We start from the raw sequence: 18389 nt of genomic DNA, 5'->3' as shown, positions 1-18389 counted from the left end.
CTTAATTTCCCCTCCTCGTTCTCATGAAATGTTATGCTATCTTTCAAGAAATGTGTGGAAAATGGCCTTTATTTGTTTCAGTGAGCACTGACTTCAAATCCAAGACAACCTGTGTTGGTGTCTCCCGTGAGACACCCAACATGAAAGCAAATGCAGACGTGTAGCTGGTAGTCCCCTCTGCTTAGCCCCAACCATAGCCACACTCTTGAACTCAGCACATTGTTAAGTCAGAGAGTCCCAAGAGGATGGCCAGGAAGGCTGCCTGTCTTCGGTTTGGATTCCTGTGGTTCAGTCACCTGTAGAATACCAACCAACTGAACCTATCACCAGGCTCAGCAGGTTTTACCTCTAATCTCCTGCATGCTTGCCCTGGGCTGCCGAATGCCTGGAGATGATTCACCCAGCATTTCAGGGGGGCAGGCCACCATCTGTAGATTACATCACCCCCAGGTTTGTAGCTTCTGGAAGATAACCCAGGGTTCCTTTTGTTACAGGCAGAAAGGCAATTCCTGCTTCCAAGGCCTGGTATAAAAGTGAAGAGGAGCAAGACACATAGGAAAATGACAGGCTGTGAGCATCTGGTATACAGCTCATCCATGGAGGAAGCTTGGGAAATACACACACACACACACACACACACACACACACACACACACCAATTAGGCTTATCATAAGCAGCCATGCATACTTCTCAGGAAGGAAAGGATGTGTTTACATTGTTTTTGTTTGTTTTAGTAAAAAAAAAAACAGTTCAGTTGACCCACGCTTCATATAGAAATGTGCTGGTTGGGGCTGGTTAGATTGCTCAGCAGTTATAAAAACACTGGCTGCTCTTCAAGAGGACCCAAATTCAATCTCCAGCACCTACATGGCAACACCCAACTGTCTATTTTTCCATTTCCTGGGATTCAACATCCTTACACACATAAACATGCAGGCAAAACACCAACGTATATAAAATAAAAATAAATAAATAATTTTTTTAAAATAGGAGTGTGCTGGTCATCAGCCAGGGTACTCCAAGTGAGGTTCCTGGGGTAAAGGCTTAGCTTGTGCCCTTATTTTTCTCACTTCACTTTACTCTTCCTAACCAGCCAGAAAGACTTTAAATTATTAAATTATTTTTTCCAGAGGGAGAGGCAGCCTGGGCTCAATAAAAAGACTCTAAAAATATTTCAAACCCAAACAAAACTACAAGGAAGGATGAATGGTTGACCAATAGTAGTTTCACTGGTGCCAGAATGATTGTGTATCTTAGCTCTATCCCTGGCCATCTTGGAGTCTCAGTTTCTTCATCTCCAAAATGAGTATAACTATAGACCACCCTGTTCCAGTGCTTTGTCATGAAGATGAACTGAGATCATACATGAAAGCAAGAGCCCCATGTCACCTTCACTTTGGGAATGTTGGAAATGGTGGGCTCATGCTTGTAATCTCAACACTTGGGAAGCAGACACAGACGTGGGGAGGGAAGATAAGCATCGTTCAAGGACAGTTTGAGCTGTGTAGTGAGGTCCTGGACAGCCAGAGCTATATCGCAAAGGCAAAAATCCTCAAAACAAATTGGATGGTTTTCTGGGGGGTACAGTTCAGCGATAGGTTGCTTGCCTGGCAAGTGTGATGCCCTGGGTTTGATCCCCGAGAGCACAGAAAACAAAAAAGTATCTATAATAGTGAGGGCTTTGGCTCATCAGAGGAAGGGTAGAAAACTCCAGCTCTTGGGTGGTGAAGACCTCCCTGAGGTCTGAGATCCCTAGCTTTGAAGCTTAGTATTTATAGAGTGAGGAAGAGGAGGAAGGGCTACAGGAATCCCGTAGGTCAGTCCTCAGGGCATTTAAGCATGGGGAGCCCCACCCTGAAAGGCCTTGTCTATCAAAAGGAGCTGAAGCCTAAACAGGGGATCCCCACACAGCACAGGCAATTGACTGGTACTCCCCAAATTAGGGAATTCTGACAAGGCACTGGACCTCATTCTACCAGTGCAGCTTCCTGCCTCAGGCTTACTTAAATTCACACCAGACCTAAGAGGGAACAGACAGGGCAAAGCCAGAGGAACCTTGGCTAGATGACTTCATCTTCTTGTTTTAATTTAATTCAGTATTTTCAGTTTCTGAAGACATTTATCTATTCTTGCTATAGGGTTTGTTATTCATCCTTCCTTCCTTCCTTCCTTCCTTCCTTCCTTCCTTCCTTCCTTCCTTCCTTCCTTCTTTCCTTCCTTCCATTCTTCTTTCCTTTCTTCCTTCTCTCCTCTTCCTCCTCCTCCTGTGTTTACTCTTTTGACTCAGACCAGAACTTTTTTGATTCAAGCAATCCTCCTGCCTCAGCCTCTTGAGTAGCCAAGAGACAGGTGCACTTCACTATGACTGGCAAAATATGTCCTTCCTTCTCCTCCCCTGTCACCAGCTGGAAGTCCTCTTCGGAAGCAGATCCATAGCATCCCTAATTTTAGGGACCCAAAGGAAAGCTAGCTACATTTGCAAATTACGAAGGGGAGGGTGGGAACAACGCGGGGAGAATTGAATAGGAGGGAGACAGATGGTGTGAGTGCTGGGGGGAGGGACGAGAGATCCTGGAAAACTTATGTTCGACCGATTTGCAAGAATGTTTTCACTTAACCACTTCTTGCCTGACTCCTGAGTCTACACCACAGAAAACAGGGTGTGTCAAAATTTGGGGCCACATGTGCCAAGAGCCTAAACACTCTGTGTGGAGTGAACCTCGCCTCCTGGGGCAGAGCCCGGGTGGTCAATGATCGGGACTGTCCCACGAGGGGGCGCGTCTCGGGCTCTAGGACCCGCCCTCTCCGCTCTGGGCGCGGGGAGGAGACCCGGGAACCCCGGAGCCCGGCGCTCCGCCTCCCGTTTCCGGGGCAGCGCAGTTACCTGCACCACCGGAGCCACACCTGGCGGAGGCAGAAGTCTCGGGGCGCGCGGCGGGGTGCCGGCAGTGGCCGCTTGAGGTGGCGGCGTGGAGCGCGTTGAGCGGCGGCGGAGGCAGGCGGCAGGCGGCGGCTCGCGGCCGGGCTGGCCGCACACTAGGGCCGGCTGGGCGCCGCGGCGGGCGCACATGGCAGCGTGAGAGGCGAGCAGCGAGGGGCTGGGGCCGCAGGCCCGCATGGACAGCGGCGCCACTCCGGCCGGACCCCGTTAGGGCCCCCGATCCACGGGCGCCACCCCCTGATCATGCTGCCTCGGCGGCCGCCTGGACCCAAAGCGGCCGGCCCGAGCCGCTGAGCCCCGTGGCGGCCGCGAGCTGCATGGGGGAGCGCGGGCCGTGCTCGGGAAGATGCCCCGGCCGGAGTTGCCCCTGCCGGAGGGCTGGGAGGAGGCGCGCGACTTCGATGGCAAGGTCTACTACATAGACCACAGGAACCGCACCACCAGCTGGATCGACCCGCGGGACAGGTAGGACCCGGGGAGCGCTGACCCGGACCCGGCACCGCGCCTGGGCCGCACTTGCCCTTGGAGTGCAGCGGGATTCTGCATGCCTCTTCCCAGGTCTTAGTTTGTCCCTCTCCACATCCTCGCCCCTTCCTGAACTGCACTTCTGCCCTAAGAACTAGGGGCGGGGGTGGGGGCAAGCGGGCCGCCCGCAGCCAGTTCCAGGTGGAGGACTTAGGCCCCAGTGGCACCTGCCCAGGGTTTTGACCTTAAGCTTTAGCGGGGTCCCTGACCCCTTTAGGAAGAGAGCTCTGGCCAGGGTGAAGGCAGAGACCTAGCCAGGGGAAGCGAATCTTCCCTGGGTACTCCCTTGGCTGAGAGGGGATGGTTTTGGCCCGGAGGGGTGGTAGGGAACCCTGGGGGACTACCGGAGGAAGGATATTCTGCTTGGCGAAGAGAAAGCAGCTTTTTGACAGGTGCTTCTTTGGCTGCTGAGAAAAGCTTTGGAGCAAGTCTAGGGAAGCCGGAGGTGGGAGGGGAAAGAGAGAGCGGGGGAGGGCAGAAGAGGGAGACTGGTTCTCCAGGAATCTCACAGCAAGTTGGAAGCTGTTAGGATACAGATAGAGGTGAGAGGCCTCTGGCAAAGCTCTGCCTATAGCCTCTTCTCCCTTTCTTCCTTCTGGGGCCAGAGGCTCCTCAGCTAGTTCTGACCTTGGTGGGCACCTGGCTGGGTGTAGCTCGAGCTTTTATCGAGGCAGGTAGAGTTTTATCATTCCAGACTCTTTCCCACTTTCGGCTACTTACACCTGGCCCATGTCTGCCCTGGGAGGAGGGGAGGCGTCCTTTGCTGATACGGTGTGTGGTCAGAGTGTCCCAGGAATGTTGGATTTTCTCCTGGTGTGTGACCTTGGGGTTAGGTGCCGGTAGAGCCACTCAGGTTAATTTTTTGGACCCTTCACCTTAGGGGGTTCAGATGAGGGGGATCTGAGAAGACCGGAATAGGGTGTATAGCAAGATGGGGGTTAAAGAAAAGGAAAAGAAAAGCAGAAAGCAATGAGTTCAATTTCTCTTGAGTACATCCATTCATTTATTCATCCATCCATCCATCATCTCATGAGTGCCTACTCTTTTAGTCTTCTTCGTGTAATTTGAAAGAGAAAAATACTGTGGAGTGTTAGGCAGCCTGCTTTAGTCTTTGGGCCTCAGTGTCCCTTTCTGTCTGATTAATGGTTTGTTTGGAAGGGAAGAAATAATAATAGGAACTCAAAAGAGAGAAAGACAGGACAGCCAGGGCTACATAGTAAGACCCTGTCTCTCTCTCTCTCTCTCTCTCTCTCTCTCTGTCTCTCTCTCTCTCTCTCTCTCTCTCTCTCTCTCACACACACACACACACACACACAAATTGGAAAGAAAACAAGTTAGAAAATGCAAGCCCAGTTCCTCCTCACATGCTCCCCGCCCCACACCGTGGTATTTAATAATGGTGTGTGTTTGTGCTTGTATGTGAGTTGATTTGCGCCTTCCACTGGTAGTCAAACTCAGATGTCAGGCTCCACAGGAAATGCCTTTACTCACTGAACCATCCCACCATCTCCCAACTCCGATTGGCCCTCATTTGTTTATTTGTTTGTTTATTGTTTTTTCCCTTTTTTGTGTGTGTTTTGAAATAAGCCTTGGCTGTCCTGGAACTCTGCCTGCCTCTGCCTTCAGAGGGCTGGGATTGAAAATGCCTGCCACTGCACCCAGCCCATTTCCCCATTTTCAATCGAAAGAGAAAATCTGAAACCCAGGGGTGTGACCTGCTCCGGTGTTTTGCTCCTTCCACTTGCTGTATTGTCATTCCCTTCAGACTTTGTCACCTCCGGCTAGTCTTGTCTCATTCTTCCCCGCACCTCTCAGATCAAGGTACCCCCAGAGGGGTCTCTAACTGTGTTGATGAGCTTGGCACCCGCCTTCCACTTGTCTTCCACTTAGAACAACTTCAGGCCTATGTGTTACCTACATCATACGTCCCTGTAGCTGAGCCCAGTGTGCTGGTAGCCGTGGGGTGTCATGTTCGTGAGTGAGGACCACCCTGCCAGCCCTGCTGATCATGTACCTGTAAGAATCATACGGCATAGGAGAAAACTTCTCAAAAATACCAGTAATCTGGTGCTCTTGGAAGAGGGGAAGTGGATAGCTTCCCAAGAACTGGTTCGACTAGAAGATAGTAAGCCAAGTTGTAGCGCCGTGTACCACATTCATAACTTTTTGGTCTGTCTACCTGAACTGTTGCTTAATACTTGACTTTACATTAACTCACTTAAAATGTTTCGTTTCATTTTCACAAATGGGAAACCATTAATATCTATTGCCAATAATAGGAGAGAATCTTGGTTTTGGTTTCTTTGTTTCTTTTCTTTTTTCTTTTTTTTTCTTTTTTTTTTTTTTTTTTTCCGAAACATGGTTTCTCTGTGTAGCCTTGGCTGTCCTGGACTTGCTTTGTAAACCAGGCTGGCCTCAAACTCACAGTGATCCACCTGCCCCTGCCTCTCTGAGTGCTGGGATTACAGGCTAAAAAGAATCTTTAAAAAAATCTAAAATTCTACTTTGATTGGATACTATGTCTCACGTTCTGCACCAGGCCAGGCCCAAGCAGCCTCTGGTTTTGGGTGGATTGGCTTGGGGAGAAGTCAACGCCATGACAGCTGCTCACATTGTTTATTTTGTGCCTCCTGTTCATCCCACCTGCACTGGGTTTTGATCTTGGAGTCAGGGCTAGGGATCACTCTTGTAGCCAGCTCTGAGAATTTCAGATGGAGATTCACAGAGGATGTTTGCTTCTCCATCTTTGGAACCTTTTGTATACCAGGTTAGGGGTTCTGCCTTTCAACCCTGCCTGTGCGGACAGGGGCTCACTGTTTAACCTCTGTGAGGTTTGAGTGCCCCAGAGTAATGTAAAGAGTTGGCTAAGTGATCTCCACTGGGCTTCCAGCTCTATGATTTCACTCTGCCTGTCTCTCCTTACCCTGGCTGATTATGAGCAGGGGCTATGATAGGGATAGCCTGGGAGCATAAGCAGGGGGGCAATTTAACAAAGCTGACAAGGGCTGAACTTTTTTGTGAGGGGTTAGGGAGAGGAAGTAAATTCTCCCAGAGTAGTGAGTTACATCTCTACATCTAGTTAACGGTGTGAAACAAACATATGAAAAACACATTTGAGAAAATTCCACTCCTGCAGAGTGTGTGTATCTGAGCAATGCATCACAGCCATGCCCGCCCATTCCCCTGAATTTCAAAGAAGTAAGTCAAATGGTCCTTCAGTTGGAAAAGGGATTTCTCAGCCACCAAGGACAAAATAGTGTCTCCAGTTACCAACCCTAAAGAATGTCTTGGCACATTCCACCCCCTGGGACTAAGCTGTTTTGTGTGCTGTCCATGGAGCTGCTGGGGGTAGAGAATCCAGTTTTCAGCTCCCCCTTTCACCAGGGGGGTGGAAGAGCAGCCAAGCAGCCAGCTTTGCCAACTCTCTCCCCTTTTCACCCAGTGAAGACCGGGAGGCTGGAATTCCTGAGGACGGTTGTCCCAACAACGGGAGAGGGTCCAGTGGGCAGCTTGGACCCTGCCCACTGGGCCAAAGGCTGCAGTAGCACCCAGGCTTTACCCAAGTCAAGGCCAGTCAGGGGAGGAGGGTCCCTAGAGAACCGGTTGCTGCAGGTCATACCTGAACACCCCCTTAGAGCTGAGTGCTTTTTTTTTTTGCAGCTGAACATAGGTGCTTCTGGAAGCTGCCTTCGAAGAAGCAGCCCCCTGCCCGTGTTGAGCTTCGTGCGATGTAAAAACAAATGCACCAATTGTTCCCTGAGGAAGAATGGGTCTTGGGGACTGGTTCTACAGAGAAGATTCCTGCTCCCTGGCTTTGAGTTCAGGCTTCTCAGGAACTCACCGGGCACTCTGAGCATTTTCTGGGTTCCAGTAACAAGTCCCGGAGACCCCCTTAGGTCAGGACTCAGCTATCTCCCCTACTGTCATCAAACAGCCAATGTTTGTCAACCTATTAAGAAATAATCTTTGTTTTAGGAACTTGAGTCTACAGCAGTTGAAGGCCTTCACTTTCTAGGCCCTGTTAGTCTGGTGGAAGAGAAGACTCTTTCCCAAGCGCAAACGAGGTCTTCTGCACATAACTCCCGGGACCAATGAACTCCAGGCGCATAACTCCTGCCATAGACACACTTGCAAAGTGCTTGTCACCCTCTCTGAGTACTCCCTTTGGTGGAGGAAAGATAATGGTTGAGCTTTTTCTGTATTCAAGAGGTCTGCTGAGAGAGAGCTTTACATGGGTTGTTAGTTCTGTAACTAATAGACTTGGAACTTGAGGTTCTGGGAGACTAAATGCAGTGAAGCCACACAACTTTATTTACTTACTAGTTTGAATAGCATTGGGGATTGAACCTCAGGCCTCAGGCTTTACCACTGGGCTGCTGCTTGAGGCAGAGTCACCCAACTTTTGCAAAACTATATGAATGTTAGGTTGAACCTAGGCAGAACCTGCATTTCCTACTTATGTTTGTTTATATTTTATATTGGAATTGTTTTGCCTGCATGTCTGTCTGTATGAGGGTGTTGGTTCCCCTGTAACAAACAGTTGTGAACTGCCATTTAGGTACTGGGAATTGAACCTGCGTCCTCTGGAAGAACAGCTAGTGCTCTAAACCTCTGAGCCACCTCTCCAGCCTCTTCTGCATGTCTGTCTCGCTGCCTGCCTGTCTGTCTGTCTGTCTATCTATCTATCTATCTATCTATCTATCTATCTATCCATCCAACCATCTATCCATTGATGTTGATATGGAGCTCACATTTCTAACGACTGTACCATTCAGCCTCCAGCCCGCTGAGTTGCTGACTCAGGACCTCTGCTCCAATGCGGCAGGAATTTGGTCTTGGGAACTGAGCCAGAAATGGCTTCACTTACCTGTGACCATTCTAATGTGGCCATGGTCAACCAGAGGGCAGGAATGGATAATGGAAAGTGGGGTGAGCCTTTCGATCCTGCCACTTGCCCTCTAGTGACCTTGACAAATGTACCTATCCTTTCTGCGCCTTACTTTTGCCTGCTTGGTTTTTTTTGTTTGTTCGTTTGTTTGTTTTTGCACGAGGAGTTAAATATAAACCACCAAAGGAGGCCATGGGATTTGTATAAGCAGAAACAGGTTGGATAATCAGCCAGCATGGAGCCTGGCATGCAGGAGGCCATGGAGAATGTCAGTTCTTCAGCTTTTACTAGGAAAAATACCTGTGGCACCTAAGTCAACCAGAGACTGAGTCTTCACCCAGCTGTGCAGTTAGAATGGGTCTTTCTGATGATGTAATCTAGGCTTCCGATTTCACTGATGAACTGCAGACAAGTGACTTACCCAGTGTCACGCAGCAAATCAGCTTTAGTAAAGGTCATCGCTCACTTTTCTCCTATGGAAACTTTTCCCTTAGCACCAGCTCCGGGTTCGCCTAATCTGTGGTGGTTTGGTGAGCTCTTCTTCACAATCATTTTTGCCTGTGCTAGAGACAAGCAGGTGTCATTCGTGTCAAGCCAGTTGTGAGTAGTGTCACAGGAATTTGTGATACGTGGGACAGTGATCACATGAGAATTACTATTTTTATTAGTTAAAATGGATCCAGGGACACTCTCTGTTGCCTGTTGTAAGTAGGACCAAGTTTACATTGTGACATGCTTGCTTAGGGGGGGAGTGTCACAGGCCTGCTGGGGATTTTGCCAAAGCTGTGCATATTCCATTCTTGTACTCCTAATGTCCCATTACATATACTCTTGCGGCACTAATACTTGTATGCAAGTTATTTGAGAGCTTTTCTACCAGTAGCCAGGCTTGAGGTTAGCCAGATGTGAATACCCTTATAATCCCAGCACTCAAGAAGCTAAAGCAAAAGAATAATGAGTTTGAGGCTAGCCTGGGCTATATAATAGCACGACATCCTTACATAGTCCACAAAACACCTACTATGCAAGGGAACGTCTTGTGTCAGTTATAAGAAAGAGTTGGTTTATAAAACAACATTTGAGATAAACAAGAGGTTTGGAAACCCATAAGTGTGTAAAATGATAATAAGTGATACCATGTGTTGAATTTTCGCTCTGAGCTGCTCTATGGGCTTAGCATTTGTATGAAGATCTTGCTTAATCCTTTCAACAGCTGCACGAAGTCAATAGTATTACCCTTCTATCTTCAGACGGGGAAACTTAGAAAGGTTAAGTAAAAATGAATACCCAGCAAGGTGGACCTTTCAAACGCTACCCCTATGTATTAGCAGTAGCCTGCTCTGGCCTGATCACCTATGTCAGGCCCACAATGAGCCCTTTGACAAGTTAGGCTTGAGTTACTGCATGCTCTCAGAATGAACAAATCTGACATTGGCCGTAGTGGAGATGCCACTAAAGTCCCTCCATTGGAGAAGCCAGTGGGCCCTGTGGCAGTTTAGGAGACTGTTTAGAAACTGTTCTGTCTTCTGGGCACAGAAGCCATGAGGATGACAGATCACAGAAGGAGTCACAGACTCTGAAAGATGCAAAGTTGTACAGCGAGGTCAGGGTGCTTTCCAAGTGTCTTGGGCAAACCTCCTACCAGCCAGGGAATGAGGAGGCAGCTCCTCTCTGTCTCCATCCCTCCCCCCTTTAGGAAAGGGCTTAGCCAAACTGACCTGATTTTCCAATCCCCTAGGGTCCTGGGTAGCCGTGAGAGAAACACTGCCCTTTTGAAGGGAGAGAATCAAGTTGCCTTAGTTACCAGGAAGACTGGCATGTCAAGCGCAGGTGCAGGTAAGGAGAGACAGGCTTGACTATGTGAGAGCAGGAGGTGGCCATCATGTTGATTCAGGGACAATCCATGGTCAGGATTTGATGGCATTTTTAGGGAATGCTAACCTAGAAGCTGGTGGCTGTCCATGTAGTGTCAAGTGCTCCCTGGAGACATGTGGCAGTTTTTCAGCTCCCTTTATCTAACCCCTCCAGCCCTTCCGGAGCCTTAGCAAGGGGTCCAGATAAGTAGAACCAGCTTCACTTAAAGAAGTGGCTTCAGGAGCACGGTGGTGCACTCCTGTAATCCCAGCACACAGGGAGGCAGAGGCAGGCGGATCTCTGTGAATTCAAAGCCAGCCTGGTCTACAAAGCAGGTCCAGGACAGCCAAGGCTACACAGAGAAACCCTGTCTCAAAAAGCAAATAAACAAACAAGAAGTGGCTTCAGTAGCATTTCTGTCACCCGTCACCAGTGAATGGCTCTTGAAGGAGGGAGCAATTCCACCTCAGATGGGAACAAAAGGTGGACCTGTACTGAATCCACATGAGAAAGGCCAGGCTCTGTGCCTTTCCCAGTTTCGAGTCCCTGTTTCAGAATGCGATAGTGGGAGAAAGAAAACCGTAAGATTTTTTTTTTTTTTTTAAACAGTTAACCTGTATATAAGCCATTTAGGCCTCTAGCTCCTAGTGGAAAACCTCTTACCGAAATAGTACAGTGGGATGGGAGGAGAGGATAGGCATTAACTGTGGTTGGACAAGAACATTCTATAAAAATGTTAGTCTGGGAAGAGTTGATGGGTAGAGAGAATGAGGAGGAGGAGGGAACAAAAAGGACAAATGTGTGGAGTCACGTGCTCCCTTCCCCCCCCTCGCCCCCACCCCCAGTGCCTCCTAGATGCTTCTACCCATGTCATCTCCCAGTTGGGAAGAAACGGGATCTTTCAGTTTCAAATGTCTGCCAAAGAAAAGGGACTGAGGCTTAAATTCTCACTCAATGGTCAGCCAGGGAGGGGGAAAATGAAGCTGCATTGAGATTAGGGACACCTTTGTTGGCTTTCTCTTTTTCTCAGTCCTCCATTCATCACTTGCTGGCAGCAGGGACACCAGGCCAGCAGCAGCTGCTGAATTTCCCTAGTCGGCTGCCTGCTGTTGTCCCGCCCTGGTTTGGTGGCAGTCTCCACCTACCCACCCCTCTCCACCCCCTCCAACACCTTGGCTTCTCCTGTCCCTGGGCCATCATTGGGTTATCCCTGGGATTCACCGACTGGCAACTGACTTGGAGGGATATAATGTCAAGATACAGGCATCGGGTGTCTGCTCAGATGAGATGATCAAAACAGCCTTCCCCACCCTGCCTCTATGGTTGCTTTATCAAGCTCCCTGAGCGTTTCGCTGTGTACTCCAGGAATTGTTTGCAAGTGTGTGGCTTGCCTTTGTGTTGGGAAATCAGTACCGAGAGCTATAACTGGCCTGGGATGATAGCGGTGTTCAAGAAAAAATGGTTACTTTTAATGATGTTTTCCCAGCGTGTGATGGGCCAGACTCTACTGTGCACTGTAGCATTTTGCAAGAAGGGAAGCTGAGGTATAAAGATGTCAAGCAACAAATCCAAGGTCATGCAGGTACCAGGGGGTTAAGATTTCAAAGCCTTATTCAGGCCCAGGCCTACAGTTTGAGTTCTGAGAGAAAGGGAAGCCAATGAGGAGGGACCCTGCTAAATACAGCAAAAGAAATGGACGTAGCTATCAGAGCATATGCTTTGTCATATAGAGAAAAATACATGCACAGTTATAGCTTGCCAGAAATACAACCCAGCCCACTGTTCCCTGCACTTCATAAAGATTAGTGGAAGACACTAAGTCAAATCTGGCACTCTGGCCGCCAGCAAATGACACTGAGCCGACTCCTCCTTAACTGTAAAACACAAACGCTTGTTTGGGGATGAGATGACACCAGTGTGGAAGAGCACAGCACACTGTTTACCATGGTGCTTTACAAGTCAAGCCATTACTAGTTCGACTAACTTATCCACCTGTGTTTTGGTAGAGGGTCTAACCCGGCCACTTCCTCCTTTCCAGCTAAAGTCCCTCAATGGCCGTAGCTCACCTGCGCCATGCTGACATTAGTGCTTGCCAACCACCTTGGCAGCATTCATCATATAAATAAATCAATAAACGTTTCCTCCTGGGTCTTATCAGAGGCAAGCCCTTCTTTGGAATTTCTTCTTGAGTGGAGTGACTTGCTGTCACGGGGACCATGTGAAGCAGGAGGAATGAATTGTGCTTGTCACGGTGGGGCTGAGAAGACTTGTTTATGCTAGGAGCATTCTCTTGTAAGTGCTTTGTGAGCAGGTCACTTCCCTCCGTGTCTTTTCCCTGTAGCTGTTGGAGAATCTGGGGATTTTGGCGAGCCGGAGGTGTGAAAGGGCCCTGGCATGTATCAGTCCCACCCAGCCAGGTGCTGGCCATTCATTCCACAGGTATTTATGAAGTGCCTGCGGTGCTGGGGATCAGAGCAAAGTCCCACTGAAATGGGGTGGGTGCGTGGTTGAGGACGACTAGCCAATGGTTAAACAGAGAGTCGCATTATGACCTGGGACTTGGTTCTCTCGAATTCTTTCACCCGAGTGAGGAGAATAGGCACAGCCACACTGGTGGTATGAATCTGGATCTGGAAACTGGAGACCTTGGTGCTTGCCATAGGGTGTTACTGAGAGCTTGCAGCGGTGAGCTGGTTTGAGTGCTGGGAGAGTAAGTTGTGAAATACGAAGTCTCCAATTCATGGGCTTCACTATAGATTAGCAAGAGACATAGCAGTCACGGAACTATGCAAATACAGCTAGAGGTGCCGGGGCCCTTTGAGTCCATTTCTTTCCTCCCCTGTCTCATCTCGACACATGCAGTCATTTAACAAATATTTATTGGACGGCGTGCCTGGAATATGTCAGCTTGCATTCCACACTGGTGAATCAGCAGTAAGTGTGACTACAGAACTTCTTGCCCTCCTGAGGCTTACTTTCTAGCTCACTGATCACCAATCATCAGGAGGCAGCAGAAGGCCCTAGGACAGTGGCCCTCACCCTTCCTAACACTGCCACCCTTTAATACAGTCCCCCATGTTGTGGTGATCCCCATCCGTAAAACTATTTTCTTTGCTACTTCATAACTGTCATTTTGCTACTGTTATGAATCATAATATAGATATCTGTGTTTTTCCATGATCTTAGGTGACTGCTGTGAAAGGGTCATTTGACCTCCCCACTCCCAAAAGGGGTCTCGATCCATAGGTTAAGAGATGCTAACCCAGGAAGTGGAGAGAAGAGGGTGGAGAATTTGAGGTCACTCTGGTAGAGTTCCAGTTCAGCCTGTGGTACACAGCAGGACACCGCCTCAAAAAAAAAAAAAAAAAAAAAGAGAGAGAGAGAGAAGAGAATAGAAAATCCCTAGTTGATTCTGGGGTGCATCTAGATTGGAGAATCATAGATGTAGTTAAATATCTGCTTTCTGGTCCAGTTTAGATGAGATTGTGTGGAAGTAGCCCATAAAGGGCACGCATGTGAACATCATCTCAAAACATATCATTACATAGTTCGCTTGGAAAAACTGAGGTGATTCAGGAAGTGTTAAAAAAAAAATAGTTGCAAGAGGTGAAGTAGGTAGCTAGGGAATGTCAGGTACTTTGTGCTTTTTGTAATTTTCTCTCTCCTATACCTGTTTGGGTATTGCTTTCCTGATGTGTGAAGTATCAAAGGCTCCTTGTCTGGATGAGAAAATCTTCCACTCCCATTGTGTCTATGATGCTTTTAAATAAATTGGCCTAAGCTGCTTAGTGTTGCCAGCCTTGGGGACCGGGTTCAACTTCCTTTCCGCCTGCAGGACTAGCTCTGGAGTCCACCCAGGCACCTGCATCTGCCAGCCTCTTTTAGAGTGGGTGATGGTGTCTCCCCGCTCTCCATCATGGCTTGTTGACCAGAACTGACACTGATGCTTATTAAGACCTGACATTGTGTCAGTCTCTGAGCTGTGTGCTTTGACTGTATCACCCAGCTTCATCCCACCAAACACTGCCGATCCGAGAACTCTTGCCATGGGAAATTGAAAACTTGTCTGTGGCTGCAAAGCCAGCAAGTAGCAAAGCTGTCATGCGAACCACCTCACGCCCTTCGTGTTCTTCGCCACTCTGTAGGTCGGGCCAGCCTCACAGCTCCTTGAAATTGCTTAGGGCTTTCTGCTTGCTCTGCTAGTGTTTTAGCAACTGTGCCTGTCAGTATGCAGGGTTGGTGAGCTCTTCTGAGAGTCCGCTTGGATTGTCAGCACTGCTCCCGGTAATGGTTTCCATGGCCAAAGGTCCTACCCACGGTGCAGTCTTCCTCCTTCTTAGAGACCCTGTTCTGCTTAATGGAGCTCAATCAGGTGATTTGGCTCCAATCCTCACTTGGCAAGAACCAAGTCTCCCTGTGGTTTGGGGACTGGATAGCCCGTGGGCTTGGTCTGGAGCATTTTTGGTGAGCTACTGGAACATCCTTCAGGATGTTTGTTTTGAATTCACTGGAAGTCAGGTGTGTTATCACAGACTTAGGTTTGCTGAGCAGGAAGTTGGTCTGCCCATGCTTGGATTACTTGTAGACTGGGTAGAGTTGAAACTAAGCATTCTAAGCGAAGTATGGTGGCACACACCTATAATCCCAGCACTTGAGAGGCTGAGACAGGAGAATCACAAGTTTGAGCCTGAGTTATTTCATGAAACCCTGCCACGAGAACAACAGAAAGAAAAGGAAAGAAAGGAATCCCATAGCCGGGTGTGATGCTGTAAGGCTTTAATCCCAGCATTCAGGGAGGCAGAGGCAGGCAGATCAATGTGAGTTCAATGCCAGCCTGGTCTACAAAGCGAGTCCAGTACAGCCAGACCTACACAGAGAAACCCTGTCTTGAAAAAAAGAATCCCATGAGTTTTGTATGCGTGATTCCTGATGGGCACAGTAGTGAACGCAGTCTGACATCCTACCAGCTCTTACAGACAGTGGAAAATCACAAACAAAATGGTGGCAGACTATGAGAACACAGAGGGCAGTGCATTACAGAATAACATGCCATGTCAGTGACGCCAAGGGTCAGGGTGCAAAGTTGGAAAGATTTGTAGTTGGAAAAGTCAGTCTTCTCTTCCTTTCTTTCCCTACATTGACCACCTCTTCACCTCTTTAGCTAGCTTCTCTTTATCACAGCCGTGAGCCCATAGCACAGGACTGGCCACAAGTAGTATTCCTGACTTTTATCCGGGGAAGAGGCAGTGTGATCTGTTGACCTCACATGTCACTCTAGAGTGACTCAAGTGCAGATCCCCTGTGCTAGTCAACCTAGTCCAGTTCTCTGGAAGTGAACTCCAGGTGCATCACTCTGAAAAAGACCTGCCAGGTGCTTAGGATGGAATCCTAGCTTGGTGGACTACTACCCATCCGCTCAGCCTCCCCCACAGCCCTGCTCACGATCCCTCCATGACTCTTTCCTAGAGGCTCTTTTGCTCTCTCAGGCTACGATGGACTTTTCTTCTGTCTAGTTTCTACTCCAGAATAGGTCTTCAACCTGTGTACCAGGCCCTGTTTCCCCTGAAGGACAGGAGGGCCACACCCTCTGCCTGCCAGTTCCTCTGCAGGCATCCTCTCTACCACTCGTCTGGGAGTAGAGAGCCAGCAGCGTCCTCAGAGGATTTTCCCTGTGCTTCATGGGTGGTCATTTTTGCAGCGAAGTGTGTGGCATTTTCCATTCTTCCTCCCTCTCTGTTCTTCTCTAGCAATGTCCCCCATCTCCCAGCCTCTAGCCACTTGCTCTCAGGGGACCCTTTCTGAGTACCTGCTGGGCATCATGTGTGAGTCTCAGCAACCCAGCAGACTGCTGCAGAGCTACTCACGGTTCTTATCTTGGTCTCAAGTGTGTTGAAGCATGTGGTTGTTCAGATTCTAAAGTTCCTCAAGGGGAACAGTGCAATGTGAACCTTCCCCCTGCCCGGTTCCCATCACCCCTGCCCATAGGCCACTGATACTTTTAGGAGACTCCATCTTGAGCCTCCCCTCCTTCCACCACACTACCCAGTTCTGTTCTTTTGTTTCCAGGCTTTGATGCCTTGTTCCTTTCCCTGTGTTCCTACAGAGGTCGAGTAACAGTAGAGAGCAAATGCGGGGCCTCTTCCCCTGTTGGACAGCCTGTACTCCAGTTGTAGTGTCTGCATCACACCCCAGTACTGACACCCGTTGGAAGCTGGCAGGTGTCCATTTTCTGAACTTCATTTTTCTTGCTTATAAGACAAAAATAATAGTAGTGCTGGTGTTATTGTTATTTTGGTGGTGTTTTTGAACCGGGTCTTACTGTGCAGCCCAGGTTGACCTTGAACTCTTGGCAATCCTCCTGCCTCAGCCTACCAAGTGCTGAGACAAAAAAAACAAACAAACAAACAAAAAAAAATATATATATATATATATAGAGACTATCACTTTGTTTATTATATGTATGTTTTTGAGACAGGGCCTTGCTGTGTAGCTCTGGCTGCCCTGGAACTCACCGTGTAGACCAGGTTGGCCTCAAACTCTCAGATCAGCCTGCCTCTGCCTCCCAAGTACTAGTCCTAAAGGCGTGTACCACCACAGCAGCTATGAACTATCAGTTTTAAGGAGTGTTTTAAAAGCTCATTTAAGCTGGGGAGATGGTTCAGTTTGCTGAAGTTCTTGCTGTATAAGGACGTTTGCTCTTCAGTATCCAACATTAACAGCCAGGTGTGGGTGGATGAGACTGGAGGATGATCCCTGGAGTTAGCTAAATCAGAGAGCTCCACGTTCTCTGAGAGACTGTACCTCAAAATAGGAGGTGAAAAGTATTAAGGAAGATTCCCAATGTGGACTTCTGGCACACACACACACACACCACACACAGACATATACATTCATACCAATAAAGTATATAAGCAAATAAATAAATAGCCCTTTCTGGGGTAGGTGTATAGCTCAGTGGTAGAGCATTTGCTTATCATTTGGGAGCCTCAGATTTTATCCCTAGCCCCACAAACAAAAACAAAAACAAACAAACAAAAAAACCGACACATAAAACTCCCCAGCTTTCTCAAGCATACTTAGATATCTTTGTGTTTGGAACGAGCTCAGAAAGACAGCCAAGTTGTAAAACTACTACACAAAATCCCCATGCCTCCCCTACCTTAATTTACTGTTTCAAATGTCTTCTTGCCTTGCACACACCCCCCCCCCCCGGCCCCATAACATACAGTTTTGCGGCTCTGTATGAAATATAAATGTTTGCTTGCAACCAGAGAACCAGTGTTATTGGGTATGTTTGCATGTACATCGTGTGGCATGTTGGGGATGGGGGCCAAGTCAAAACATGATAGTCAACGCTGTTCCATGGACACTCTGTGTGTACAAGCTGACGATTATTTCACACATTTTCAGTATTTTCCATAATTTTGCTCATGTGACATGAATCTGTGTGGTGGAACTTTCCATTTGCACATTACCTTGATGCTCAAAATTTTTCAGATTTTAGAGCAGTTCAGACATTGGATTTGGGGACTATGGATGTTTAGCTTTAAGTATTTAGAAATTTATCTTATTGAAGATAAGTTGGGATCTTTTTTTTTTTTTTAATTTTACAAAATGTCCTCCACTCTCAGAGCCAGTACTCAGCATATCAAGTTACCAAGTTCTTGTCCCTGGTCCTTTTGCTTCTAGCCTATGTGAGTCAGGTCAGTTCTGGCCTACACTCTGCTGTTCCCCATATCTGGATTCCCTGTCCCCCATTATAGCCACTGGGACCCCACCTTCTTTCAGGATGATGGTTACCTGAGACCAGCCTTCTCTGCCTCTCTCCCTTTAGCTGGTTGGAAAATACCTGAGATAAGAAGGTCTGTTCCAGTCAGGGAGGCTGTAGCTCACTTAGGATAGTTCTTGACTAGCATACACAAAGCCCTGGGTTCAATTCCCAGCGCTCCATAAGTTGCATATGGTAGCTGGCACATTCCTGCAATTCTAGCATTCAAATGTTTAGGCAGAAGAAACAGAAGTTCAAAGTCATCTCTCTCTCTCTCTCTCTCTCTCTCTCTCTCTCTATATATATATATATATACATATACAAAGATATATATATATGAGCAGTATGCTTTTACAGCCAGTTATAAACGCTATATATATATATATATATATATATATATATATATATATAT

The 18389-nt window shown here is 48.0% G+C and overlaps 2 protein-coding genes across 2 annotated transcripts in view; one reads left to right on the top strand and one right to left on the bottom strand.

The window, feature by feature from the left end:
- Window positions 1–435: 435 nt before the first annotated feature.
- Window positions 436–3119, bottom strand: LOC129674446 (polyketide biosynthesis protein ThaF-like). The gene is made up of 2 exons (XM_055604399.1): window positions 2886–3119; window positions 436–522 (listed from the first exon to the last, which is right to left on the bottom strand). The coding sequence occupies exons 1-2, from the start codon at window positions 3117–3119 to the stop codon at window positions 436–438; spliced, it is 321 nt and encodes a 106-aa protein (XP_055460374.1).
- A 169-nt stretch (window positions 3120–3288) lies between these two features.
- The window catches only part of Wwc1 (WW and C2 domain containing 1), a 144326-nt gene continuing 129225 nt past the window's right edge, over window positions 3289–18389 (top strand). The window contains exon 1 of the mRNA XM_055604602.1: window positions 3289–3407. Coding sequence (XP_055460577.1) covers window positions 3289–3407 — 119 coding nt within the window. The remainder of the gene's footprint in view (window positions 3408–18389) is intronic.

Source organism: Psammomys obesus, unplaced genomic scaffold (genome assembly GCF_907164565.1).
Source record: "Psammomys obesus unplaced genomic scaffold, mPsaObe1.curated_primary_1811, whole genome shotgun sequence".
Lineage (NCBI taxonomy): Eukaryota > Metazoa > Chordata > Mammalia > Rodentia > Muridae > Psammomys > Psammomys obesus.
Note: the sequence above shows the minus strand (reverse complement) of the source record. Positions and strands in the feature narration are given on the sequence as shown.

Coding starts and splice junctions, on each gene's coding strand:
- LOC129674446 (XM_055604399.1), bottom strand. CDS start 3,119: ATGCGGGCCTGCGGCCCCAGCCCCTCGCTGCTCGCCTCTCACGCTGCC. Junction 523..2,885: donor GTGTGGCTCCGGTGGTGCAG/GTAACTGCGCTG, acceptor CTTTTATACCAG/GCCTTGGAAGCAGGAATTGC.